The sequence below is a fragment of the Macrotis lagotis genome, chromosome 1, assembly GCF_037893015.1.
Source record: "Macrotis lagotis isolate mMagLag1 chromosome 1, bilby.v1.9.chrom.fasta, whole genome shotgun sequence".
Classification (NCBI taxonomy): Eukaryota; Metazoa; Chordata; class Mammalia; order Peramelemorphia; family Peramelidae; genus Macrotis; species Macrotis lagotis.
The window spans coordinates 100,066,180-100,094,128 of NC_133658.1; the positions used below are offsets into that span (position 1 = coordinate 100,066,180).

Below are 27,949 nucleotides of genomic sequence, written 5' to 3' on the forward strand. Positions count from 1 at the left end.
TCAAAAAATTTTTTTAATTTTTTGTCCTTTTTGGATACTTCTCAGATATATCTTGAGACTAGTACCTTTAAGATTTTGTTTTTTTCAAGCTGCCCTCTACAAGGAGGGCAGATAGATGCAAAATGGAACTTATGTGTCATAAATTTTTATAGAGGTCAGAAAAAATTGCTGGACTTGACTATCTTTGTACCCCAATATTCCAGGCAAAGAAGTGCTTACTAGAAGAAATCTTCTTAAAATATTGCAAAAATTCTATGGTTCTATATAATGAAATCACCAGTTCAAGAATAAACAGTGCTTATTTAGTGGGCATTAGCACAAGTTCAGTCTTCTGACAGAGATCTCAGTCTTCTTTTTTAAAAATTAGACAATATAAAACACAACTTCCCAGCATACTTTATGAATATACTGGTTCCATTTCTCTGTCCACTTATTCAAAGATTACCCATTTTCCTGAACTTACTAGGTATGTCAACATTCCTAACAGCTAGTCAATGAACTTCTGCTTAAATAGTCCAGTACCTTACAAGGCAGTCCCTTCTCAGTTAAATTGACATCAAATCTATACCTCTATATCTTCCTCTTCTACCCATTAGGCCTCCTAGAGTTGTATAGAATCAATTTCATTCCTCTTCTACAAAAGGATAATTTAAACATATGAAGACAGCATACATCTAAGACTTCTCTTTTCTCCAAGCTACATATCCACAATTCTTTCATATAGCATGAGTTTGTAAGTGGCAAAACCAGGACTAGAATTTGTTTCATTAAAAGTTTCTTGATTCTAGTTCAGTGTACTTTGATATCTATCATACTATATTTATCTTCCATGTGCTTGTAAAATAATGCAATCAGATCTATATTTGAAGAAGAAAAAGCTAATTTAGAGAATGCTACACTGGGAAAAAAGTAGATATTTATCTTAGTTTTGAAGAAAACTACTGAAATAAAGAAAATGGGAGAATAGTATCAAGACGGGCATGGAAAAGATCTAAAATGAATCTGAGGAATGAAAAGCACTCAAACCTGCCTAAAGGAAATACATGTTTGTTGGTCGTAAGAAAAAATAAAACTGGACAGGTTAGGGTCAGACCATGTCAGGTGATAAGAGTTCAGACTTAATCTGAAAGGTATTAGGATACCTTTACAAATTACAGATTCTTAAAAATAATAGGGAAGAGAACAAGCATTTCTTAAGTACCACTATATATGCCAGGCACTCTGCTACATATTTTGCAAATACTTTGTATTTGATCCACAATAAACTTGGGAAGAAAAAGCTATTATTATTCCCCATTTAAAGATGAGGAAACAGAAATAGGCAGTGATGAAGTGACATGCGCAGGGCCTCAATTTGAATTCAGGTCTTCCTGACTCTTGGATCCAGCATTCTACCATCTTGCCACCAAAGCTGCTTCTAAAGGACATGGTGCCATGGAAGGATTCCCTGATTCTGAATTGGACAATTTGGGTTCAAATGTCACTTCTGAGTAGTACTACCTATTTGTATGTGTGTGACCTCAAATATATAATGAAGAGATTGGACCAGTTGGAGTCTGAACTCCCTGATAAAAGGATTAAAGTTAGTGTTTTGGGACAGACAAATGGGGAATTGGTAAGCACTTAAAGGGATTAAAGAGAAAAGAGACCAGGTATGAGACCATGACATTTTAGATAGGAGATAAGCACCTGGAAGTGAAGACAGTGTTAATAGAAAGGAAAGATTAGACACAAGACATTTTGAAATAAGAATGGTGCTTGATTAGGTAAGGGACAAAGGAAACAGGCATTAAATAATGGGGACTAGACATCTGGAAGAATAAGGGTGCCAAATGAAAGAATTTGTAAAGCCTAAGAGGATCTAGTTTTTGAAAAGTAAAAAAAAGTAAATTCAGTTTCAGATGTAAGGAAAGGAACATGATTTAAAGTAAGTGAATTTAATGGCTCTTTAGCTTACTATGTGTGACCTTCATAAGTCTTAACTTCTGAGGTCATTGTTCCTTTATAAAACCCAGGAGGTAGAGGTGAGGAATAGGGTGGGATTAGAAAGATCCCTGAGGCCCTTTCAGATCAAAAATCTAGGAAACTATGATTTTTGAAGAAATGGTAGAGGAGACAAGTAGAGATATTTTTTAGATAGTAGAAAATATGGAATAGGAACAATTCATGACAGAACTCGACACTTCCTATTTAACAAATTTTTAGAACACCTATTTACCTAGGCAACAAAACATTTTTAAAGGATTAAGAAAGAAGCTCAAATCTAAATAATTAAGGAATTGAACTACCATTTCACTCTAAGGAACTCAGACAACACACAATCTATGAGTTTTGTACCATCATCCCTAAAACTTATCCATATCCTCCATTGAGTATTTTTAAACATTGTATCTAAAACAATATTATACCTAAGGCTCAATATTTCTGTATACTGACCAGTCTTCATAAAAACTTGAACAGTACCAAATGTGTTAATTTTCTCATTTATAGTTTTTCCTCAGTTGAAGAGGTTTTTAAAAAAAAGGCTTAAATTTTTTATTTTTTTTTAAAGTGCTAAAATGCTATGATCTAAGTTAGGACATATTGTCAAAATTCCCAATACTTTAAATTTTTATGTTTGGGTTTGATTTCAATGTTTTTTTATTCATTTTTGAATCAAGAATTATTACTGTTGAGTAATATTTTCTTAGATTTTTTCCTTTCAAATATGACTTAAAAAGGATTGCTATAATCTTAAATTATTACTATAACTAAAGGCTAAAGGCAAACAATTTTTGATTAAATCAAATCAAAATTTCAACATAACAATTTGCTGAAAATCTCTTATTTTGCAAACAATGGACATCCACAACAGAAAATGGCTCAATGATACATATTTATGGGAATTTGGATTTACAAAATAATTTTGACTTAATTTTAAAGATTTACTGCTTAATCCCCCTTTCCCAACACAAAAGAGACTTTTAAAAGCATTAAGAGGCTATACTCTTCAAATCTACCTTTGCAAGATTTTTTGTTATTCGAACATTCTAAATTAGCAGTTTCTGACAAAGAAAATTTTAGTTTGAATTATACCCAAAGGGCAATAAAAATGTGCATACCCTTTGATCCAGCAATACCACTACTAGGTCTATACCCTGAAGAGATCAAGATCACTTGTTCAAAAATATTCATAGCAACCCTGTTTGTGGAGGCAAAGAATTGGAAATCAAGTGAATGTCCATCAACTGGGGAATGGCTGAACAAATTGTGGTACATGTACTATGAAATTAAATTATTGTTCTATTAGAAACCAGGAGGGATGGGAATTCAGAGAAGCCTGGAAGGATTTGCATGAACTAATGCTGAGCGAGATGAGCAGAACCATTTTACACTCTAGAAGCAATGTGGGGTTGATGATCAATCTTTTTTTTTTTAAGATTTTTCAAGGCAATGGGGTTAAGTGGCTTGCCCAAGACCACACAGCTAGGTAATTATTAAGTGTCTGAGGTCAGATTTGAACCCAGCTACTCCTGACTCCAAGGCCTGTGCTCTATTCACTACGCCACCTAGCCGCCCCTGATGATCAATCTTGATGGACTTGATCATTTTTTTTTTAGGTTTTTGCAAGGCAATAGGGTTAAGTGGCTTGCCCAAGGCCACACAGCTAGGTAATAAGTATCTGAGGCTGGATTTGAACTCAGGTACTCCTGATTCCAGGGCTGGTGCTCTATCCACTGTGCCACCTAGCCGCCCCGGATCTGATCATTTTATCAGTGCAACAATCAGGGACAATGGGGGTATCTGTGATGGAGAATACAATCGGTATCCAAAGAGGGAATTATGGAGTTTGAACAAAGACCAAAGACTATTACCTTTAATTTTTAAAAAAAAGACATTCCCTTATTATGTAATTTTGCTCTTTTATATTTTATTTTCTCCTGAAGGATATGATTTCTCTCTCAACACATTCAATTGTGATCAATGTATAACATGGAAACAATGTAAAGACTATCAGACTGCCTTCTTGTGGGGGAGGGAAGTGAGACTGGGGGAAAACTAAAATTCAATAAACAAAAAAAAATAATAAATTTCAGAAATTGCCAAATTATCCATCCATTGATATCCAAATCACCAATGTATTTTTTAATTATTAATTATTTAATTATTAATTTAGTTTTCTCTATCATCAAAAAAAGAAGAAAATTTTAGTTTGTCAAGAGTCTTCTCCATTTTAAAAATGATAGTTGGGTCAACTTTTTTTAGTAATAGCAGCTCTGAAACTCAATCATATGCATTAATTCAAATGCTAAGAAACTTCCAAAATAGGAAGGAAAAAATGAGGTTAAACTACTCAATAATAGCTAAAATACAAAAAGGCTTGTTAATCCCTTACAGTCTTATAAACTGCCACAGATTCAAATAACAAAGGACAAATGAATCTTTAATTTTTTCCAACCAATTTGAAGAGTAAGAATTCAAAGCTCTAAATAAAACATAAAACAAAGGCCACTGAAAAAGATCCAACCCCCAAAAAAACAATCCCTTCTCCCCCTAAACTCCACCTTTCCTTAGTGAGGTCATCTTACTAATCACAGAAAGTTAGTACTAAAAAGAACAATGAAAAGACAAACTACCCCCTCCCCAAAACTTAAGCTAACCCCCCCCAAAAACCACTTGAGATAAAAGAATTGTTTTTTCAAAGCTTAAAAAATTTGCATAATACTTTAATTCATCTTTTATTTATCACATATTATATAAATATAACTATTTCGACTGATTGAAAGTTAATCTTTTTAAAACATAAAAAAATGTAGAATTTTATGCTCATAAAATAAACGGAATGTGAACTGATACTTAAATACTAAACAAGTGGGCATGGTTGGATGACAGACTACCTGGGGACTATAAATTGAAAAACAATATAATCCAAAGGTGAGCTAACCCTCCAGTCAGGTAATTTTGTCTTTAATATACAGGGATTGGTTGACCCTGGATAAGTCCAGTGTACAATGAAATCACAAGCTTAGAGGGGAGAAGAAGCAATAGTTTACATGACTTTGTTATCAAACATCAAACCTGGTTCAATTCAGCAAATATCAGTTAAATGATTAGGATGTGCTTGCCTAGCCAATTTTCTTACTCCTCACCTAATACTGTTATACCATTCTAGAATCTGAATTAAGTTGCAAGAACATCAAAGAACAGGTAAGAAATAATTATTGCTCTCAATATAATTCCTTCCCCAATACTTTCCCCTGATCCTTTTATTACTCTTTACCCTTTGGTGGCTCTTTGCCTGACAAGACAATATTAAAATATTGCCAATACCTAAAAAAAGTTCTTCTTTTAGAGGAATGTCTATTTGAATAGTCCTGGAAGAAGAAATCTCTTTGAAACAGCCATGTAAGCGATCAAACTTGAAGCATAGTTCATAAAAGGCACTGTGACAGGTACTGGAGATATCTGTCCTCCTAGGCAGCATTATGAAACTCAGTACACAATGAAAAGTGAACATATACAAACTTGAGGAGAGATGGGAAACTGCTCCTGATTTCTCTCAGAACTAAGGGTTCTTAGAAGTGGAGATTAGGATGGGAGTCAGTCTGTACAAAGGGTAGTAGATAAAATGCCCAGGTGAATGGCAGGAAAGCATGCTAGCTTTGGATTGATGATGTTTGTCCTTTGTTCTTGCAAGACCATGACATCAGGGAGGTGATGTCATGACAAACACATGAACTGGATTTGAGTGGGGAGTGCTGTGCTAAATCACCATCCTCACTTTCTCCTCCAGAGCCTTCTGGGTCATTGGCTAGATATGAAGGAGGACAACTGGAAATGGCTCTGGATATGAGGTAATCAGGATTAAGTTGACTTGCCCAAGATCACACAGCTAGTAAGTAGCAAGTGTCTGAGGCTGAATTTGAACTCCCATCCTGGCTCCAAGACCAGTGTTTTTTCTACTGTACCACCTAGTTGTCCTGCTAGTTTGGGTATACAGATGTTACTATCATTATCATCTTCTAGTAATTTGTTGCCAATTAAAAGACTATTGGGAATGAACTGTCATAACAGCTAGAATTAGCACTTCAAAATAAATGAAACTCAGACTATATATATATATATATATATATATATATATATGTATGTATTTTTTCCTTCCTTATAGATAACATTTCAACCTACAGCTTCAACCACCATTTCTGAGAATGTCCCAAATCAAACTTTAATCTTCCATCCCAAGTGCTAATACTATGTTTACTGTCTGCTGGACAGATAAAGTTCATTGTTACCCTTTCCCCCAATCTTGTCCTGATATTCCTACTTCTGTTAATGGATACCTATTTCCCCAACTTCCCTACCACACTCCTAGATAGACACCTCTAATTACTCAATTTCTGTTGAGGGTAGCCCCATATTTCTAGTTACATAGATTTTCAATCATAAAGCAATTCTCAAACTTTTTCCTTTTTTATACTTCCCATAGCTAATCAGATAGAAAATGTTGTCCATTTTACCTGAACATTTTTGACATGTCTTTTTTGTCTGTTCATACAGCCACAACCCTGGTTGTGGCTCTTCAGTTAGGCTAGCCGATCACAAAAGCTTCCTAAATGGCCTCCTAGCCTTTTTTTTCTTGGTTTAGGAAACCACTGTCATTCCCTTGCTCCAGAAGGTCCAGTATTTCCCAGCTAAAATAAAAGCTTTTTTTTTAATTTTAAAGTTTAAATTTAAAGTTTTTTACAATCTGGCCTACTTTTGGGGGGCTTACTCCTATTTTCCTTTCTTTAGGGCTCTATGTTTTACTTAGTCTGGTATACCTGTGGCCAAGTTCCTATGTAGAGCATTCCATATTCCATCTTCATACCTTTCAACTGGCTCCTCCCTATCCCAGGGATGCATTCTGTCCTATTCCTAACTTCCTTCAATGACAACTAGGTTCATAGATCTTGCTTAATCTCAACATCTGATGAAAGTCACTTTTTTGTGCTGATGTGTGCTCAAAAGAATGCAAGCTGGATGAAGGCAGATGGTTTTGTTTCCAATGCTTGGCCTAGCCATAACTGACACTCAGTAAATACTTGTTGAATGTATCACTATTTTAATAGTTACTTAGAACAAAATTCCAAGTCATTCATTCTTCACTGACTTACAGTCTAAGAAAAAAAAGATAACTTATGGGGTTCACCTTGCCCAACCTCCATATCTGACAGAGAGGAAGCTAAAGCACAGAATTTTAACCAAAGTTTTAAACTCTTGAATCAAACATTATTTTTCATTGCACTAAGAGGTAGCAAATACCCTATCATCTAAAGATGTTAGGCACAGATTAAGTGATCATGTTAGTTATGCTGTGGAATTCTTGTACCCATGAATGTTAGAAGAAATGCTCTTTCAAAGCAGAATCTATGAGTTTTTGGTCTAAAAAAAAGGTTCCCTCTGATCTTCTTTCCTTCTATCATCCAGTCAACAATTCCTGCTGATTCTAGTCTTCTTCTTTGCAATGTCTCTAAAATTTGTCAATTCTTCCCATTCCCAGTGCTAGCATTATTAGAATAAACTTCTAAATAGCCTCCCTAATTTCATGGTTTTTTTTGTAAGCCATCCTGCACTGTTGCCAGATTAATCTTTCTAGAGCACTTTTCAAAATATTTACATTTGTACAGTACTTTATGGTTAGTTTAGAAAACAATAAAATATCTTTTATTCCATTTGATCCCCACAAATATCACCAATAGTTGCATGCTGCCTCTTTAAAAATCCAAATGCCTTGGGGTCCTTCTTGGTTGGTCCTGCCACAAGATAAGCAGGCAGGACTTAATTGAGCTCATGAACTCAATATGTCTTGACCAGAATAAACTAGGATTCAGGGCACTGAAAAACCTTAAAGTTGTGCTTGCTAGACTCTGTTAGTGATCTTTAAGAAATCATGGTGAATAGGAGAGATGACACCAGAGTAGAGATGGCTAACCTTGATGAGAGTTCTATGACAACTCTAAAATATATGCTAAAGGGTTGATCTGTGAACACTTAGAAAGGAAAGACATATTCACTAAGAACCAACATGACTTAGGACAAAGTCAAGTCAGACTAACTTCATTTTCGTTTTTAGGGTTACAAATCAGGACTCTGTGAAAAATATATGAATTTTAGTATCTAAGAAAAAGTCTCTCCTAGGACCAACACTCATTTTACAGATTAGGAAACTGAGGTTCAAAGAGGTTAAGGCATGCATCTACCATCCACAGTCACAAATTCAGGTCCTGTGAATCCTAGTCTTGCATTCTTTTCATGGAACCCACCTACCTCCAAGCAAACATACTATGAAAGGTATGGACTGGAAAATCATTCACAAATAAAACCCCACCCAACTATGTAAGTACAGAAGAAGGAAGGTAATATGGTTAGAAAAAAGTGAGTTTAAATGACTGAGGGTTCTAGTGGAATGTAAGCTCCATGAATCAGCTGTGTGATGTGATAAATATAAATTAATCTGACATAACACTAAATAAACAAAAGTATAAATATCCAGGACAAGGGAGATTATATTCTCTATTCACACCACATTTAGAATGATGCAACTAATTCTGAGTGCCTTATCTTAAACTGCAACACATCCAGAAAAGTGCTCAGGAAGTGTGAGAGACCAAGTCACAGGATAAACAAAATGAGAATGTTAAACCTAGCAAAGAGAAATTTTGTTTTGATTTGGAGGTGAGATAAAAGGAAGAAGAGGGAAATAGCATGATAGCACTCTTCAAATTTTCATTAGGATTGTTATTATGTAAAAAAGATTCAATTCATTCTGCTTGGTAAGAGAGCAGACATAAGGAAAATCTTCCTAGTAATTGAAGTTGTCTAAAAATACAACAGAGGGCAGCTAGGAGGCACAGTGGATAGAGTACCAGCCCTGGAGTCAGTAGGACCTGAGTTCAAATATGACCTCGGACACTTAATAATTTCCTAGCTGTGTGACTTTGGGCAAGTCATTTAACCCCATTGCCTTAAATAAAATGAAAAAAAAATTTTAAAATACAATAGTCTCCCTTGAGAAGTAGTGAGATTCTGGCCCCTGTAGGAAATCAAGGCCACTTGTTGGGGATCACATAGACATCTCAAAATATGGTTGGTCCACAGGGAATTGGAAAAGTCAAAACTATTTTCATAATAGTATGAAGAAGTTTTTGCCTGTCAAAATACTTCTCCATTTTCTTCTTTTTTGTTGTTTTGGGTTTTTTTGCAAGGCAATGGGGTTAAATGACTTGCCATAGATCACAGACCTAAGTAATAAGTGTTTGAAGCCATATTTCAACTAAGGTCCACCTTACTCAAGGGCTAGTGTTCTATCCCCTGTGTCACCTAGCTGCTCTTATAGTTCTCTATTTTCTAACCACAAAGCAGTTACATATTGCAACTGACTTTGATAAGAATTTAGTATTGCTCTCAAGTCATAAAGGAGACCTCTGAAAATATATAAAACAAAATCACTCCTCCCTACATTTTATTTTGAAGTTATTTGATGTTATTTAAGGTTAGCATGAAATGAGTTTATTATTCTATTTTTTTTTGAAAGGCAATGGGGTTAAGTGGCTTGCCCAAGGCCACACAGCTAGATAATGTCTGAGGCAGCATTTGAACTCAGGTACTCCTGACTCCAGTGCCGGTGCTCTATCCACTGTGCCACCTAGCCACCCTGAGTTTATTATTTTTAAACAAATAACTATTTAAAAATATTACCTGTCAATTTCTGATACTACAATTATAGATAAAACATAACTAAAACAAAAGCTCTTTGGAATCCTCAAAAAAAATTTTAAGAGTGTAAATGGGTCTAGAGACCAAAAAAGTTTGAAAACTCTACTACAGATCCAATCTATGATTATCACATGCTATACTGTCTTATAAAGATTTGTGTAAGTATTTTTTGTCCTTTTAGTCTATTTGAGAGGATGGATATTAATATCTACCTTATGGCAGACTAGAAAGATCAAAGCAGAAGGGCCTAATTTATTAATTCTAAACCTCTGTTTCATCATCTAAGAAATGGTCAAAATACTTGTATCACCTATTTCATGGAGTTATGAGAATCAAATGAGATAATAAAGCAATTGGAAAACATGAATTGCTATATGAAGCAAAAAAAGTTGAATAATGAATAATTTGCAAACCTAATAATAAAGCATAATTGAAAAATTGCTTTGGTTATCTAGGATAAGGAGATTTAAATGCTTTCAGAAGATTAATTATAAGGATGTAAGGAAGAGGATCAAAGTTAAGATGTATTCATCACTGGTTTACTGATATATTCTTCAAATGTCAAACATTTAAAATATTAAAAACTTAGAAATATACAGTAAGTGCTAAATAAAAGACTGAATAAATTAAAAGCAGCAGCACAAAAGCAGTTTGATTTTTACTTTCTTGTAACTTAATCAAGAAAAAAGCTGAAAGGACTTTAGTTGTAAATCTAAAGGCTTGAAATTTTGAGAGTGCTTATCAATATTATTTTAGTAGTTGAAGCTATAAAGGATAGATTTTTAATGTTTTTTTCTGTCTTAGCAAAATATTCTATTAATTATGCTGTTCCATTTGTGTTCATTCATTACTGTCAAATCTACCTTTACAAAATCTCCTTTATTTGTCTCCCTCTTGTCTCCGACTGCCACCATCCTGATACAGAGGCCCATCACCTTGTGTTTGGACTAATGCAATAACCTGCTGATTGATTTCTCTGCTTCACATCCCTTCCCATTCCAATTCATTCTCTAATTCAGCTATCAAACTGATCTTCCCAAAGCACAGGTCTGAACCTAACCACTAGATCCCATTCCATACACTCCAGAAGATTCCTATTTCTTCAAGAATTGTATACAAATCCTATTTGGTTTCAAAAGTCTTTTATTATACCTGGAACATTCCAACCTTTCCCATCTTCTTATGCCTTACTCACTTATCACAATTATTACTTATCACTTATTACAATTCAATTACACTAGTTTTCCTGCTGTTCCTAATAAAATAATACTTGAGTATTCCTCAATTCTAAGCATTTTTACCACCTCTGATATCTGATGCCTCTGATTTACTATCTCTGGCTATTTCTGATGCCTGGAAGACAATGGCCTTTCTCATCTCTGCCTACTAGCAATCCTGGTTTCATTCAAGACTCAGTTAAAAGTCACCTCCAAAAAGTCTTTCCTAATCCTCCTCCTTAATCTTAGCATCTTCCCATTGAGATTATCCCCAATTTTTAATGCAAACACACACACACACACACACACACACACACACACACACACACATGCAAACACACACATATTTACATATACAAATATCTAGTTTACATTCTTGTATGCCGTGAATTTCTTGAGGGTTAGGGACAATTTTTTGCCATTCTTTACCTTTCCAGTACTTAGCAAAGTGCCCAATTCACTAGTGCTTAATAAATGCTTGTCAACTTGCTAATTTAGGAAATGGTTAAACTGCTGTATATTTGTACTTTGGCTTATAAAGTTTGGAACATATTCAGGAAAAAAAATCAGTATGTCCAAATATTTATTTGTAAGTAAGAATCATATAGTTGATGATGTGAATCAGACGTTTTCTACCAAGAAGGAAATGTTCTTACCATGCCATGATCAAACGTGAACACACCAACATCACGTCCATGATGAATGTGATTCCGTCTAATAATGGGGTTTCCATGATTTTTAACCCAAATCCCAGCTAAAGCATTATTGGAAATCTCATTATCTTCATATATCCCCTATAGCAAACAATCAGAAGTCAGCAAAAGTAGAACTTCTCCAAGCATCAAAGAAAAAATTTTAGAATTATAAAGTACCTGTGCATGATCTGTTATATAAAGTCCAACATTTTCACAGTCGCTGATGTTGCAGTGCTTGATAGTGGGACACGCTCCCTGTCCACTAACACATACTGCAGAACCAACTGTAAGGAAAATAAAATCTGAAATAGCCTATGCATTTTTTTTTTTTTTTTTTTTTTGGTTTTTGCAAGGCAATGGGGTTAAGTGATTTGCCCACGGTTACACAGCTAATTAAGTATTAAATGTCTGAAGCCAAATCTGAACTCAGGTCCTTCCTGATTCCAGGGATGGTGCTGTAATCTATTGAATTACCTAAACTGTTCCTTTACTAGCACTGTGTTAAGAAATTATTTAATTAATTTTACTCTTTTTAATTCATATCCTTCTTTTTTTACTTTTTTTTTTTTTAGGTTTTGCAAGGCAAATGGGGTTAAATGGCTTGTCCAAGGCCACACAGGTAGGTAATTATTAAGTGTCTGAGACCAGATTTGAACCCAGGTACTCCTGACTCCAAGGCCGGTGCTTTATCCACCACACCACCTAGCCGCCCCTACTCCTATCCTTCTAAAGTCCACAATGACTCAACATTGAACCATGGATTCTGAACCCCCTGCCCCACCAGCAGGTCATTTTGATTGAAATGACAGATATGTAAAGGTGAGTAAGATGAATAAAGACTTGAATGAATGGTAGACTAGAGTCATATTGCGGGGTTTTAAATGTCAAGTGGATTTTGTCCTTTATCCTACAGATAATCTAGTAAAACTATCTTTGTCAAGGTGGGACAAAGACCCACATACCTATTGTTTAAGGAAAAGTTTACATTAATTCTGAGAGGCCTATCAACAGTTAAGTTTTAGTGTGATTACTATTTTGGTCACAATCACTTTTAAAGACTACTAATTTAACAAAGAGTGTTGAGGTACATAGATGGCAAGATTATCTACACTTATACATGATACATCTCTATTTTAATTTATGAAAAAATATAGTTTAAACAAGTTTCTTTATTCAAATGTACATCTGGACAAAATGTATATATTTTATATATATATGTATGTATATAGAATATGTATAGCATACATATGCTATAAATACCGAGGTTAACATCAAAATATGGAAGGAATACTAACCTGTACAGGTACTTCGAATAATACAGTGATCTATTATTGGGCTACAATTCACTGTAATTTCTAAGCAGTGGTGGGCATTGTGGTGCTGAGCAGATTTATCATCAGGGTTGAACTGAAAAATATAAATTTTTTTCAAATAAACAAACAATGACTTAATAATTTAAATATTCATAGTTTTAATCTCAGTTCTCTTACCCTGATGGTCATATATCCAACATAAGCATCCTCAGAACCTTCCATAAAAACAAAAGTTGAATCTCTAGTGTTTTCTATTATGACTTTGTCTGCCACTTTTCCAGGTGCTGTAAAGAGACACATTTGTAGAACAGTACATCACTTTTATTGAGATTAAATTTCAAGTGGAGAAAACTGTTTAAATCTAAAGGACAGAATCTTGATGTTATACTATAAGTAGTAGCTCATATCTTTAGATTGCTGTTTTTCAAGTTTTTACAAAATACTTTGCTTGAAAATAGCCTATAGCTGAGGTGGTAAAATATTAAGGCTGACTTATTGTGGTCAAAAATCTAGCATATGGCTAAGCTGGAATTTGATTTCAGGTTAAGTCTAAGTCTAAGGCTAGTACTCTTTCCAGTAAGCTCCATTGCCCCTGATTAATAAAAATGTTGGTAATTGGTCCTAACATATAACACGTACCATGTTACTACTAGGTTTTATCATATCTAATCTTTAAGGTACAAAGCTCTTAGCATTATAGAGCTATAACAAGATTAACAAGACTAGGATTCTACAAAGTATATTTAAAAAAATATCTGGTAGAGAATAATCACCACTGAAAATTACATTAAATTTAGGTGCATTGTATGTGTGAAGAAGAGAGAGAGAGAGAGAGAGAGAGAGAGAGAGAGAATGAATGCTGAAAAGTTTCAGGTATTAGAGGAAAGAAAGTTAAACAAGACCTTCACTGAAATCTGCATTTATTTGAAAAATGTCCTAGGCACTTAATTGCCTGAAAAACCAGCAGAGGGAGTATACTCAATGTTATGCTAATCTGTTGAATTAAATGTGTTCTCAGAAACTAAAAAAAATTTGTGACATTAGAACAAAACGTCAGTTCAAGCAAAATACAAACTAATATTAAATTTCAAATGTATTATAAGTACAGTAATAATCAATGCTTCCTAATGTATATATAAATTTTCATATTCTATCATGAAATAGTTAACTCTAGGTCATGGGGAGGGGAACAATCTAGGCTACTCAAAGGAAATGTAGCCTTTTATTTTCCAATATTTCCAATATTCTTTTTTTTTTTTTAGGTTTTTCTTTTCAAGGCAAATGGGGCTAAGTGGCTTGCCCAAGGCCACATAGCTAGGTAATTATTAAGTATCTGAGACCGGATTTGAACCCAGGTACTCCTGACTCCAGGGCCAGTGCTTTATCCACTACGCCACCTAGCTGCCCCCCAATATTCTTTTAATTAACAAGTATTACCTTCTTTCTAAACCATTCTACCTGACTGTATAGGGTCCTCTTTCATATGGCAGAATACGGAGTTTTCTTTTCAAAAAATACTTTTGATCAATAATATATTGTTGCTACTTAAAATACATGTCACTGTTATTTTAGAAATTTTCATTAATTTGAACTAAAATTAAGATAAAAATATATTTCAAAATACCTGCACCAATCATGGTAATTGGAGATTCAATGTATATCCATTCATCAGTATATATACCAGAATGAACAAAGATAAGTCCATCAAAATGAGCTTCCTGTACTCCACCTAATGCATCTTCAATGGTATCATAATACTAAAAGAGATTTGAAATAAAAGTATTAGTTACAAACTGTGAGGTTAATTTTGAAGAAATTATAAAAAGATACATATTATACATACTAGCATATTCTCTCTCCCTTTATATCTTGCAGGGTTACTGTAGAAATGTTCAGCAAATCCTGGCTTTACATGTGCTCCTTTATACTAAAATGCAAAAAAAAGCAGGATAAAAGAAAAAAATGCTCAAATGTATAAGTTATTAAGACAAACATTTCATTTCTTAATTTAAAATTAGTACCACAATAAATTTGAGTAAGTCAACTTTTTTTTTTAAGGTTTTTGCAAGGCAAATGGGATTAAGTGGCTTGCCCAAGGCCATACAGCTAGATAATTATTAAGTGTCTGAGACAGGATTTGAACCCAGGTACTCCTGACTCCAGGGCCGGTGCTTTATCCACTATGCCACCTAGCCGCCGAGTAAGTCAACTTTAACTGAGACAATATTTGAATATACACTTACTCATTTACTATATCTTTTCAAGAGATTAGTTCTGTAACATACATTAATATGAAAGCAATAATGAAAAATAGTAAGGGACCATACACTATATTAGGCAATCTAAGCATAAACTCTTAGAAAGGGGAAAAAAGGTTATTTCAAAGAATTTCTAAATGCCATAGCATTTGTGGTTTTCTTAGGTTCTTGATGATCAAACTGAAAAAATATCTGCTGGTTGAAAAAAAGATGTCTGCTAGATAATTTTTAACATTAAGGAATATAATATTCTTTTTAGTTAAAAATTTATTTAAAAATATGCAGTGAGACAAATAATTTCTATTCTAAGCAAGACAGCATACCAATTGCTGAAAACTTTCTTTCCAAGGATTCGGATGTTCATATTCTTCTGGATTAATCTGGTAAAACTTTCCAGGTTCAGGATGCATCATAGGACGTGTATACTCAAATACTTCCATGTATAATCGTTTCCTGAAAGAGAAAAAAAAGTATTAATTCAAACCTAAAAATAAATTTATTTAAGAAATAGAAAAATGAGACTAGGAAAAAGAAGAGCACAGCAAAACCATACAAATTTAATAGCAGAACTATTCTGACTATTAACTCAATCACTTATACATTTGACTAAAGTGCAAAAGTTAGTGGAAAATCTAAAAGGCAACATAACATTATATTCTGACAACTAAAATATTTAATTTAATATTTTTTATATAAAAAAATTCTCTCCCTTCAATCTATCACTGTTACAGATTCTGAATTACAATTCCAGCCTCTAATTTTTTCTATTAATTATGTAGTAAAAAAACTTATGTAAAAACTTAATTATGTAGTATAAACTTATGTTAGTAAGCAAAAATATGTCAATATTAGTACAATAACACTTTCTCCACATAAACATTTTATTCCTATTTCTCCTTTCTTAATATTCTTATAATTCTATTACTTAATGTGGGCAAAAAGATAAATCAATTTGTTTTATTTACATTCCTAAATAAGAATTAAATGAGAACTCCCATAATCACTAAAAGGCAGTTATTGACCAGTTGATCATAAAGAAAATATTTTAATTACTTTTTAATAAACACTGCTTTGACTAACAACTCATCTTTGTGATAGCCAAGTACTTTAAAAACTCAAACATTTTTATTTGACTCGGTTATTTAAATATAACTACATTTCATCTTACCTACCACCTCTGGTATTGAAGGTAAACAATATATCTCAAGATAATAATGAATATAGCTTTTTTACTCACCACAATATTGGATCATTAGCAAGCTCACTGAAGCGTTTACACACACAAGCTGCTCTACAGAGATCTTGCTCCAACAAGTATGAAAAAATCTTTAGAACTACTTCATCTGGCAATTTCTCCTGAAGATATTGTTCAGCAGGTGCTGCTATTAAAATATTAACACATATTTAAATAACCAAGCTGATTACTAAGTAGATTATCAACATTGATGATTATTTTTTAAGTTTGGCAAGGATTACTTGATAACTTTCTATTGGGTATAAATTCTTAACTTGACAAGCATTGAAAATTAACTTTGTAAACTATCAGTAAGTCATAGAAAGGCAGAGACTGCACTGACAGATTATTTAAGCAAGATTTCAATTCTAAAAGCCAAATAATGCTTTCCTTCCTACCCCATTTTAGATTCTTGATTTTAGCATAAAATAACTGACAATGCATTTGCTTAATATATTAATATTCTTCAATCTTCCTTATAAAAATACCTGATAAATCTTGTGATTTTCCAGAAACTCTTGCACGTTTTGCTCGATGACCAAAATTCTCGGTGGTGGAAGTAGAAGCACCCTTTTAACAATAAAAAAGTAATTTAGAAAGCTGTGGGGTTTTTTGTTTTGTTTTTAATTTAAGGCAATGGGGTTAAGTGACTTGCCAAAGGTCACACAATTAGGTAATTATTAAGTGTTTGGGGCCACATTTGAACTCAGGTCCTCCTGACCCCAGGGCTGGCACTCTACACTCTGTGATACCTAGCTGCTCCCATAATTATGTAGTAATTATGTGGTTTTAAAAAAAAATCATCTGCTTCTAAATAATATCAAAAGATTTTACATTAACTTTTTCTTTTTTTTTTTAGATTTTTTTCAAGGCAATGGGGCTAAGTGGCTTGCCCAAGGCCACATGGCTAGGTAATTATTAAGTGTCTGAGGTTGGATTTGAACCCAGGTACTCCTGACTCCAAGGCCAGTGCTCTATTCACTGCGCCACCTAGCCGCCCCATACATTAACTTTTTTCTAAGAGAAATTTCTCTCCTACACATACTTTAATGTTCTTTTAAAAAAAGGGATAAAACAAAATAGACAACTTACCTCCATATTGCTCTTTGTAGGACAAGCTGTTCTTTTAGGTAGAAGAGTTTTTCTACGAAGTTGGTATGGACTATTTTGTGCACCAGGACCTGATTCTTCTGCAACCATATCTGCCGGTACATCATCATCTAATACAATTTAAAAAATAAAGTCCTTTAATTTTAATATAGTCACTACTTATCCTATACAATGAATACTCAAGTATTCATCTATTTTGTTATATGATAGTCATATATACATTAATATTTTCCAAAAAATACAAATAAAAACCTGAGTTTTTGAAAATATATGCAGTATTTTTTAAATAAGTTAAGAGAGCTAAATGAGGGATTCAAATGATTTTGTAACAGAATTCTGGTCCAACAGAAAGAGAACTAGACTCATTATGAGGCAAGAAACTTGGGTTTTGTTTTTGCTTCTTACATTGGACAAATTATTTAATACTCTCAGAGCTTTGGCTGCCTCATTCATAAAATGAACAGAACTTAAAGAGTTCTAAATGACCTGAGATGATTGAGTCTAAACCCTTTCATTCTTCAGAATTGTACAAGGTCATTTAGGTAGTAAGTGGCAGAGTCAAAATTTGAACCCGAGTTTTCTAGTAAGAACTAAGAAAAAAACTAAGGCCATTGCTTCCAAAACCATGAAAAACAACAAGAATTTTATTGAGGACAATTGATCTTTATGCTACAAACAAGTTACTACTATCTGTGCAGGTTAGTTAGTCTTCCTCCTAGAAAAGTGGGTAAAGAGACTCAAAGAATTCTCCAGTCTCTAGGTAATCAAGAATGAAGTCTTCTTTTGAAAACAATACAAACGAGGATGGATTTAGTGTGAAAAAAAAGGGATTGAGGTGCATTGTGAAATTCTTTCCTGTACAGAAGGGTGGATGAATTAGACACCAAACAAATGGTGATGAAAGAATATGAGGTTCTTTCTGAAGAGAATAAAGTTGGACCTTATAAAGAAAAAGCAACTGCTTTAGAATTATTTAGAAAGGGTCAGAAGAAGATGACATGAGTAGTGGTTGGGGATTCTAAGCTAAAGAGTAGCCATCTGCTGGTCTGATTGTAGGTTTTTCTAATTGGTAGGGAACTGAATCCAGAAATGTAATAGAAAACCTCTCAAAAATCTGTTGAACGGACTTATGGAGGACAGGTGTCCACCTATTTACTTATGGTGATACACATAAACATACTGTCAAAAGGAATCTGAAAAGCAATTCTCAAGATGACAGTTTTGGACAAGAAACTGAAAATTTTAGGAGCACATGCAGTGCTTTGATTACTACTGATCATCACAGTATAAAAGACCTCAGAAAAGACACAATTCATAAGTAAAGCACTTGTTAAAAAGATAATATGTAGAATCAGATTTAGATTTCTGGACTATAGATTAATAAACAAGTCACAACATGGGTAAGGTCAATAAGAATCTATTTGCCTACAGTCTTACAAATTTCAAAAAAGCTTTAAATTAGAAGGAAGGATGAGAAAAAACACCATACGCAAGTTTAAACATTAGACAATACTGAGTTGTTAAAACTGTAGGAAGATGTGGTAAGAATGGCCAGAAACTCACAAAAGACAAAGACTAATATAAGAGTCAAAAACAAAATCCATGACCACATACAGCTAAATCACAGTATATAAAAATATTGATAAAATGCAGTGTGAACTAGCAAATCTAACACAATAGCAGATATCTCTGAGATAGGGGAATCAGCCAATAAGCACTTATTAAGCATTTTCTATGTACTAGGTATTATACTGGCAACAGAGATACAAAAACAAAAATGAAAGCCCTTAGTTCACATTCTATTGAGGTAGTCTTACATAAATATAATTAATATGCATAAAATAAAGACAACTTCGGGGAAAGGGGCAATTGCTGGAGGAGGTGGAGTTTCATACTGAAGATGGGTGCTTAAGCTAAATCTTGAAGGAAATAATAAAGTCTAAGAGATGGAGATATGGGGAGAATACAATTAAGGCATAAGAGCCAGATAGAATTAAATCACACTCATGTGATTTGGATAAAGATTAACAGAGGCAGAAACACAAGTGCTATATTCAGAGTATACTACAGACTACTTGCATTATTAAGATGAAAAACTTCAGAAACAGTTAAACTACATTTTATTAGAAACAGAATACAATTGTGATAGGGAGTTTCAATTATCTGGATATATACTGGAATTCTCTCTTTGCTGCAATAAAGCAACTAATAATTTGTTTTAATGATCAAGTCCTTCCAAATGGGGAGGAACTAATTTAAGGATCATCTATTTATATAAGCAAGGAAGAAATGACTGTTGAGAAAGAATGATGGCAGCCTTACAGCAATGTTAATCAATCCATCTTAGAATTTGTGATTGAGACAGGCAACTTTATGAGAGAAGAGATGTGAAAGGATTAAGGCAAAGGATAGGTGGGAATCAATTTGTGAAGTACTTAATAAGTGTCTTCTATATGCCAGGTATTAAGCACACAGATAAAATCCAAAAAGTCCTTGACAATCAAGAATCCCTACATTCAAGGGAATGGTGGAGGAAAAAGATAGACACAAGAAAAGTAAACACACACACACAAACACACACACACACACACACACACCCCTCCCTTCACCAGAGACCAGAGGGAACCCTCTACCAACTAAGCAAATCAAGAGATAGGATTCATGCAAAAAAGATTAACTAAAATTGAGTCTTCAAAGAACCAGGATTCCACGAGGTGGAAAGAAGCAAGTATCCTCCAGACAGAGGGGATGGCCTGTGTGCAAAGGTACAAAGACAGAAGATGTGTTACCATGTATGAGTAGAAGGCAGCAGACTCAGGTTAGAATGTGAAGAATATGGAGTGTAATATGATATAAACCTGAAAAGGCAGCCTAGTATCATAAATCTATTATATTAATATAACTTGTTTCCTATCATTCCTGTATTCTCCTTTTTCCTATTTCATGTAACAAGGAATTAAAAAAAAGGAAAAAAGCAGTTCAGTGAAATAAACAAATTTGATAGTACTTGCAATGTTTCACAACTATACAGCCTTCCCACCTCTGTAAAGAAGGGAAGAAAGTTCATTTTCTCAACTCCTTAAAGCCTTGAACATCCAAACAGAAGAGTAGATACCTAGAGGCAATTTGGAGTCTATTATCACTTGAGTAACAAGTAAAATTCTACAAGTAATGTCAGGTCAGGGATAATGGGAAAGCTTTGTATGTACAAAGAGAAATAATTTCCATTGAGAAGGAAAAGGAAAAGTTGTCTAAAGAGATTATATTACTAAAAAGCATAGTTAAGTCCTATAAGAATAGAGTCTAAAAGTGTCAAAACTCAATGATTATATATATCTGAGATTATCAAATAATGATAAGAAGAACAAAGTGGCTGTTGGCTATTTACAAAATAAAATCAAAGAAGAAATAATACTACTAATTCTATCAAAGGAGATGGAATAAGGATAAAGGATAAGAAAGAAAGAAAGAAAGGCTATTCTCTTATTTTGCTTCTGTTTTCTCTACCAAGAAAACTGATTTCTGAACTAGAAAGAATAAAAAAAAATGATAAAAGGATGATTGGAGGTTAAGTCCTTTCTACCTAAATTCTTCTTCTATGGTATACCAAATACATTCTGTAAATACTTTCTGACTTGACTAAGATGACAATTTTGCTTTGTTTTTTTTTTTTTTTTTAGTTTTTGCAAGGCAATGGGGGTTAAGTGGCATGCCCAAGCCCCACAGCTAGGTAATTATTAAGTGTCTGAGAGGCTGGATTTGAACTCAGGTACTCCTGACTCCAAGGCCAGTGCTCTATCCACTGCGCCACCTAGCCACTAGGATGACAATGTTTACAACACAGTATTTCTGATCACACCTCCCATTACCTTTAATTTATTTTAAATATCTAGAAAATCTCTCTACATGTACACTTTATATATTTATATATGTACATAGTTTTTCTCAATAAAATGTTAAGTTCCTTGAGGTACAAAAAGTGTTAATTAACATTTTAGTCCCAGACTCCCCACCAGCATTAATTGCAATGTCTGACATAGCCAAGGCCTTTAATAAATGCTTGTTCTTTTGTGGTAATCCCTTATCTGGCACTTTCACCATATTTCCCAAATTGCCAAGAACCAGAAAATAAAAGGGAAAAAAGATCTCCAAATTGTTAGATTAGGAATTATTCCCTCCCTCTCCCAACTAGTCCTATTCCTTGAGCCATTCCCCAGACCTTTTTCAGATACTTTTCTATTTCAGAAAAATATCAATAAATATTTATTAAGCATCTATTATGTGCCATGCACTATACTAAGAACCAGGGATGCAAAGAGAGGCAAAAGACCCTGTTATCCTCTAATGAGTAAGACAACATGCAAACAAAAGGTATTCAAACAAGGTAAAAGCAGGTTAAACTGGTGGAAGGACTAGAATTCAGAGGGCCAGGTAAAGGCTTTATATTTAAAGATGGGATTTTAGTTAGGTTTTGAAGGAAGTCAAGGAATCCAAGAGAGAGAGAGAGAGTAGGCAAGGAGAGGTAAAGAGAGAAAAAAATGCCTGGAGACAAGAAATCTTTTTTTTCCTGGAACAGCCTGAAGACTAATGTCACTAGATCAAAGAGGAGGTGGCAAGAAGACAAATAAGAAAATTTGAAAGAGGGGAACCTAGTTATGAAAAACTTAAAATGCCAAACAGAGGGTCATGGTCATACATTTGATTGTAAAAGCAATAGGGAGTCACCGTGGTTTATCAAGTAGGAGTGACATGCATACCTGGTGGTTCTTGATCTTCACTCTCAGAGAGGATAAAAATGACATCACTATGTCAGGTTCAATGTACAGTGTGGGTCTGCCTATGGCTGATCAGACCAATATGAGCCAAATGCTCTGCCAGAGGTCAAACACAAATAGTACGAGTGAACACTTGGAGTGAATTCTCTAAACTTGCATATCTCTCTCTTCCTTTGAACTGCTTTCATTCTGCTCTGTTCCCAGAGTGTGTCATACCTACGTTTTAGGAAAATCACTTTGACGGTTGAATGGAGGATGACCTGGCATGAGAAGAGCCTTGACGCAGACAGACCCATCAACAGGCTATCACTATAATCCAGGTGTGAAGTGGAGGGCCAGCACTGGGGTGTGGCAGTGTCAGAGAAGAAAAGAGGGGCATTTTTGAGAGGAGAGGGACAGGCCTTATTAACAGACTGGACAAAGGTGATGGTGGTAAGATACAGTGAGGAATCCAAAATAACTTCTAAGTTGTGAGCCTGAGACATGGGAAATTGGTGTTGCCCTCTACAAAGAAAGACAGAGGGTTTCAGGGGGAAAGAGAATGAATTCTGTTTTGTAATATTTAGTTTTAAGATGTTTACTGAATGAATATCCAGTTGGGGATGCAAGACAGAATTTCAGTGGAGAGGTTGGGGCAGAATAAGTAGATCTGAAAATCATCTGCATGGGAGCTGATGAGATCATCAAATGTAGTATAGTGAGAAAAGAAAAGAGAACCTAAGAACCTTGAAGGACACCTTCAATGTTGAGGACATGAGCCAGCAAAGGAAATGGAGGAGGAGTCAGATAGATAGGAGGAAAACCAAGAGAGTAGTGTCAAACCCAGAAAGAAGAACAAGGAGAGAGTGATCATTAGTGTAGTCAAAGGCTTCAGAGAGGTCAAGGATAACTAGAAATGAGAAATGGCTATTTATTGGATTTGGCTCAATTGCACTTATAATATTGGAGAAAGCAATTTCAGTGGAATGATGAAATTAGGAAGCCAGATTGTTAGGAGTTAAGAGAGTGAGAGGGGAGAAAAGTGGAGGTACCTTTTCTCAAGCAATTTAACTACAAAGGGCAGAAGAGATAGATGACAATGGAGGGGATGGAAGGATTAAGTGAAGGCTTTTTCAGGATAAGAGAGACACAGGCATGTTTGTAGGCAGAGAAAAGGAGCTTGAAAACAATGACTAGGAAGATAAGTGATAGAGTAGGAAAATCAGTGGGGATGAAAGAAAGGGCAATCTGTTGGGAGTAGATGGAAAAGTATGGGATCACTTTTCCTGGTAGAAGGGTTAGCTCTGGTAAATAATAAGGTCACCTAATCCTATGAGACAGAGATGAGCGAGGAAAGAGTGGCAAAAGGCATCTGAGTGATAGATGAGGAAACTGGAAAAATGGCCTTAATTTTTTTCTGTTAAAATAACAGGTTCTCAGCTAAGAGGATGGGGAGATGGAAGAAACCATGGGAACTTTGAGGAGGGATGAAAAGTTTGGAAGAGCTGTTGTGAAGAGAGGGATAGTAAGGTTAGGAATAAATGGAATACATGGTAGCAAAAGTGATAGCTAATAGTTCAATATCAAAGGGATTTCTATGAAAAATTGTTAAATTTAGAAATTTGTTAGAAATAACAGTTGTGGGTTTAGGAATTGGGATTTCACTTATGATTATCTTTGATATAGGGAACTTACAGATGAGGAAATTCCCATGGAGAAGGTACAGTGAAGATCAGAAATTTTAATTTAGTTTTAGAAAGTAGTCTAGAGTATTTCAGTTAATTGCCAAGGGTCACAGAACCACTGTGTCAAGCAGTAGGACTTGAACATTGTCCAGGAGACCACAATACTTAACATTCCTAATATGTAATAAAAATCAAAACCTTAGTGTTAAAGAAGCTGAAAAAAAATTTAAAAATATTGTGCTAAACATCTCACATGCACTGACAGATTTCACTCTCCTGGTCATCATTTCTATTGTCTGTGGCTAAATGTCACTAGATAAAAGTTATAAAATCCTGCCAATAGGATCCATTTCAAGTTTCTATTTTTTCTTTCTGAGATATAAATTCATATTTTCTAATCTCATCTGATTCAGATTGACTCTCTAAAAGATTTTATAGATGAGAAAACACATTAGATATAGATGAGGCCTATTTGACAACACCACTTGTATGACCTATTCATTCACCATGTTCAGAATAGAATTTTAAACTCCCCTCCCCCCCATTCCCAGTTTTTGTCCAAAGTCCTCCTAGGGTCCCACAATCTTTTCAGTCCTGAATGCTTATAACCTCAAAGATTCATGCTTTAATTTTCTCTCTCCTTCTCCTCCATCTCACCTCTAATCCAATCAGTAATAGCCTTGGTAATTCAAAACCACATTTCTCAAATTCAATTCTGTTCTTGTCACTCATGAGGCCATCATCCTGGTTCAGGCTCTAATTACTTTTAGTTGGTACTAAAGTTACTATCTAACTTCCTAACTGAACCTTGAAAGTGGACCTAATTGAACACTTCACACTCTACATTCTAGTCGAACTGCACAGCTACAAGTTCCTCAAAATTGGCATTTGATCCCCCCACCACCATTATACCTTCATATATAAGTTTTTCACCATGTCAAAAAATGTGCTTTTTCCTTGCCTCCACTCAAATCTCTTTATCTTATCCAAGGTTCAGTTCAATTGCCCCTCAGAGGCAAAAGTTTTCCCATAATACTTCCTCATTTATTTATCTGGTGCATTTCATCCTAAGGAGAACATTTATCAATACACAGATTTTATTTCCCCTTTGCTCTTTGAAGAGGACAGTTTCTTTCCATTAAAAAAAAAAAAGTCCCAGCAGCGCTAGGCAGAAATGTTTTGCACATAGTAGAGGGTGGTGCTTAATGTTTTTTCTCATTTTTTTAAACTTGACAAAGACAGTGGTTGAGAATCAGCCTTCTTAAAAATACATTTGCTTAAAATACCTCATTCTTTTTTTTTTTAAAGTTTTTGCATGGCAATGGGGTTAAGGGGCTTGCCCAAGGCCACACAGCTAGCTAATTTTTAAGTGTCTGAGGCCACAATTGAACTCAGATCCTCCTCCAGAGCTGGTGCTCTATCCACTGTTCCACCTAGTGGCCCAGAACACCTCATTCCTTGACTACACTAAATTGCTACCTATACAATTTCATTAGCTGTGTAAGAAAATAGGGCCACTAAAAGTCTTTTTTAAAACTGAACTATGATTTCATTAGTATAGGAAACTTTCATTACTGAGCTCCCCCTACCAAATGGTTTGGCGCTTTCTCAGCAATTTATATAGTCTTAAGAGAGTCACCTCAGACTTTGAGAGTTTAAGTGACAGTAAGTCAGTATGTATGAGGGGCAGGATTTGAACTTAGGTTTTTCTTATTCTCAGTCCAATTCTCCACTAAAATCTTAACTGGAAATGATAAAATTAAAATAATGCTTAAAGAATAGCTCATGAGGGCAGCTAGGTGGTATAGTGGATAAAACACCGGAGTCAGGAGTACCTGGGTTCAAATCCGGTCTCAGACACTTAATAATTACCTAGCTGTGTGGCCTTGGGCAAGCCACTTAATCCCATTTGCCTTGCAAAAAGAAAAAAAAAAGAATAGCTCATGAGCAATTCCAAAGGACTCATGATGAAAAATGCCATCCACTTCCAAAGAAAGAAATGATGGGGTTTGAATGCAGAATGAAGTACACTATTTCCTACTTTATTTTGTGTGTGTGTGTGTGTGTATGAATGTGTTTCCTTTTGAGTCTGTGTCTTCTTTTACAATATGACTAATATGGTAATGTTTTACAGTATTGAAAATACATGTATACATGTATACCTATATCAAATTGCTTACTTATTCTCAGGAAGGGAAAAAATTTGGAACTCAAAAATTAAAAAAATATTAATGTTAAGTATTTTCTTTACAAGTAATTGTGGAAAAAATGAAATTTTAAAAAAATAGCTTATGAGGAGAGCTTAGTTCTAGACCCCAAATTCTATCATTATCTATGTGATCCAAGTCAATTCCTGGGCCTTATTTTCCCCGAGACCCAAAGAATAAATTTGTTTGAGATCTAATAGCTAGAAAATGTGTTTTTTTGGGTAAGGCAATGGGGTTAAATGACTTGTGCAAGGTCACACAGCTAGGTAATAAGTGTTTGAGGCAGGATTTGAACTCAAGTCCTCCTGACTCCAGGGCAGATGCTCTATCCACTATGCCACCTAGTTGGCCCCACACACAGCTATAAAATATTGAGATATTCTCTCTCTCTCTCTCTCTCTCTCTCTCTCTCTCTCTCTCTCTCTCTTTAGGTTTTTAAGCAAGGCAAATGGGGTTAAGTAGCTTGCCCAAGGCCACACTGCTAGGTAATTATCAAGTGTCTGAGACCGGATTTGAACCCAGGTACTCCTGACTCCAGGGCCAATGCTTTATCCACTACGCCACCTAGCTGCCCCAAATATTGAGATTCCTAACATTAAGATTGAATGAATTGAAGAATGATGTTGGCTAGGGAGTTTTTTAGGAATCCAGATATAAGATCATGAAACAGATGCACTTAATCTTTGATTTTGATTTGAAAACCACCTGATATACACAGTAACTTTTCCATTATAGATCCTTAGTTAATTACAATATAAATAAGAATTTTGAGTTAGAATATTTGAGTTCATGCTCTGCCATTTATTACCAGTGTAAATATCCTGCCAAATCCTAGTCCAAAAATTATTCCCACTATCCACTATTTAAATTCCTATTCCTCCTGCTGCTGATAGGAGAAAATCACCAAACTGTGAGGAGTCTACTCCAAATTATATTATATAATCTTAACCAGAACTCCATATTGCAAGAAAATCTTATATCTCCCTAATCCATCTCAATCTCACTGCCTTTTTTTTTTTTTGCAAGGCAATGGGGTTAAATGGCTTGCCCAAGGCCACACAACTGGGTAATTATTAAGTGTCTGAGGCTGGATTTGAACTCAGGTTCTCCTGACTCCAGGGCCGGTGCTTTATCCACTGTGCCACCTAGCTGACCTCTCACTGCCTTAACATATCTCATATATATGCCCCCTTCAGTCCTTTGATATTGCCACCATGCTGATTCACACCTTCCTCTCCTCATGCTTGTATGACACTTCAATAGCCTTCACATTAGTTCTTCTGACTAATCTCTCCATTCCACTATCCATTCAATTGTCAAATTGATCTTCATTAAGTGCATGTCTCTCTACTTGACTAGAGTGGGTTCACATCACCTCTAGGAATAAATATAAAATTCTGTATTTAGATTTTAAAGCCCTTCAAAACCTGGATCCTTTCTACTTTCCAATGGTCTTATACTTAATTCCCTCCCTCTTTCCATATACTCTATAATCCAGTGACACTGGCCTTCTTGTTTCTTGCACAGGATACTCCATCTTCAAACTCTGGGCATTTTTATTCTCTGTACCATTCCCCATCTCTAGAATATGATCCCTCCTCATTTCTGTCTCATGGTTTCCTTCAGGTCTCAGAGAAAATTATCATCTTCTGCAAGTAGCCTTGCAGTTCTAATTTATCTATCTGCATCTTACTGTACATAGTTGTTTATGGGTTGTTTTCTCCATTTCCCCATTTCCCCC

The 27,949-nt window shown here is 34.8% G+C and overlaps 1 protein-coding gene across 3 annotated transcripts in view; it reads right to left on the reverse strand.

Annotated features, from left to right (window-relative positions):
• Positions 1-27,949, reverse strand: part of FBXO11 (F-box protein 11) — a 123,352-nt gene that overhangs the window by 15,326 nt on the left and 80,077 nt on the right. For 2 of the 3 annotated variants that reach the window (XM_074205469.1, XM_074205488.1), the window contains exons 2-11: positions 17,545-17,672; positions 16,941-17,022; positions 16,456-16,600; positions 15,542-15,671; positions 14,804-14,887; positions 14,585-14,717; positions 13,138-13,244; positions 12,943-13,054; positions 11,825-11,931; positions 11,609-11,746 (exon numbers count right to left, since the gene is read on the reverse strand). In XM_074205469.1, the coding sequence (XP_074061570.1) occupies positions 11,609-11,746; positions 11,825-11,931; positions 12,943-13,054; positions 13,138-13,244; positions 14,585-14,717; positions 14,804-14,887; positions 15,542-15,671; positions 16,456-16,600; positions 16,941-17,022; positions 17,545-17,652 (1,146 nt within the window). In that variant the 5' untranslated portion in view covers positions 17,653-17,672. The remainder of the gene's footprint in view (positions 1-11,608; positions 11,747-11,824; positions 11,932-12,942; positions 13,055-13,137; positions 13,245-14,584; positions 14,718-14,803; positions 14,888-15,541; positions 15,672-16,455; positions 16,601-16,940; positions 17,023-17,544; positions 17,673-27,949) is intronic. The other variant, XM_074205480.1, reaches the window with a different exon arrangement.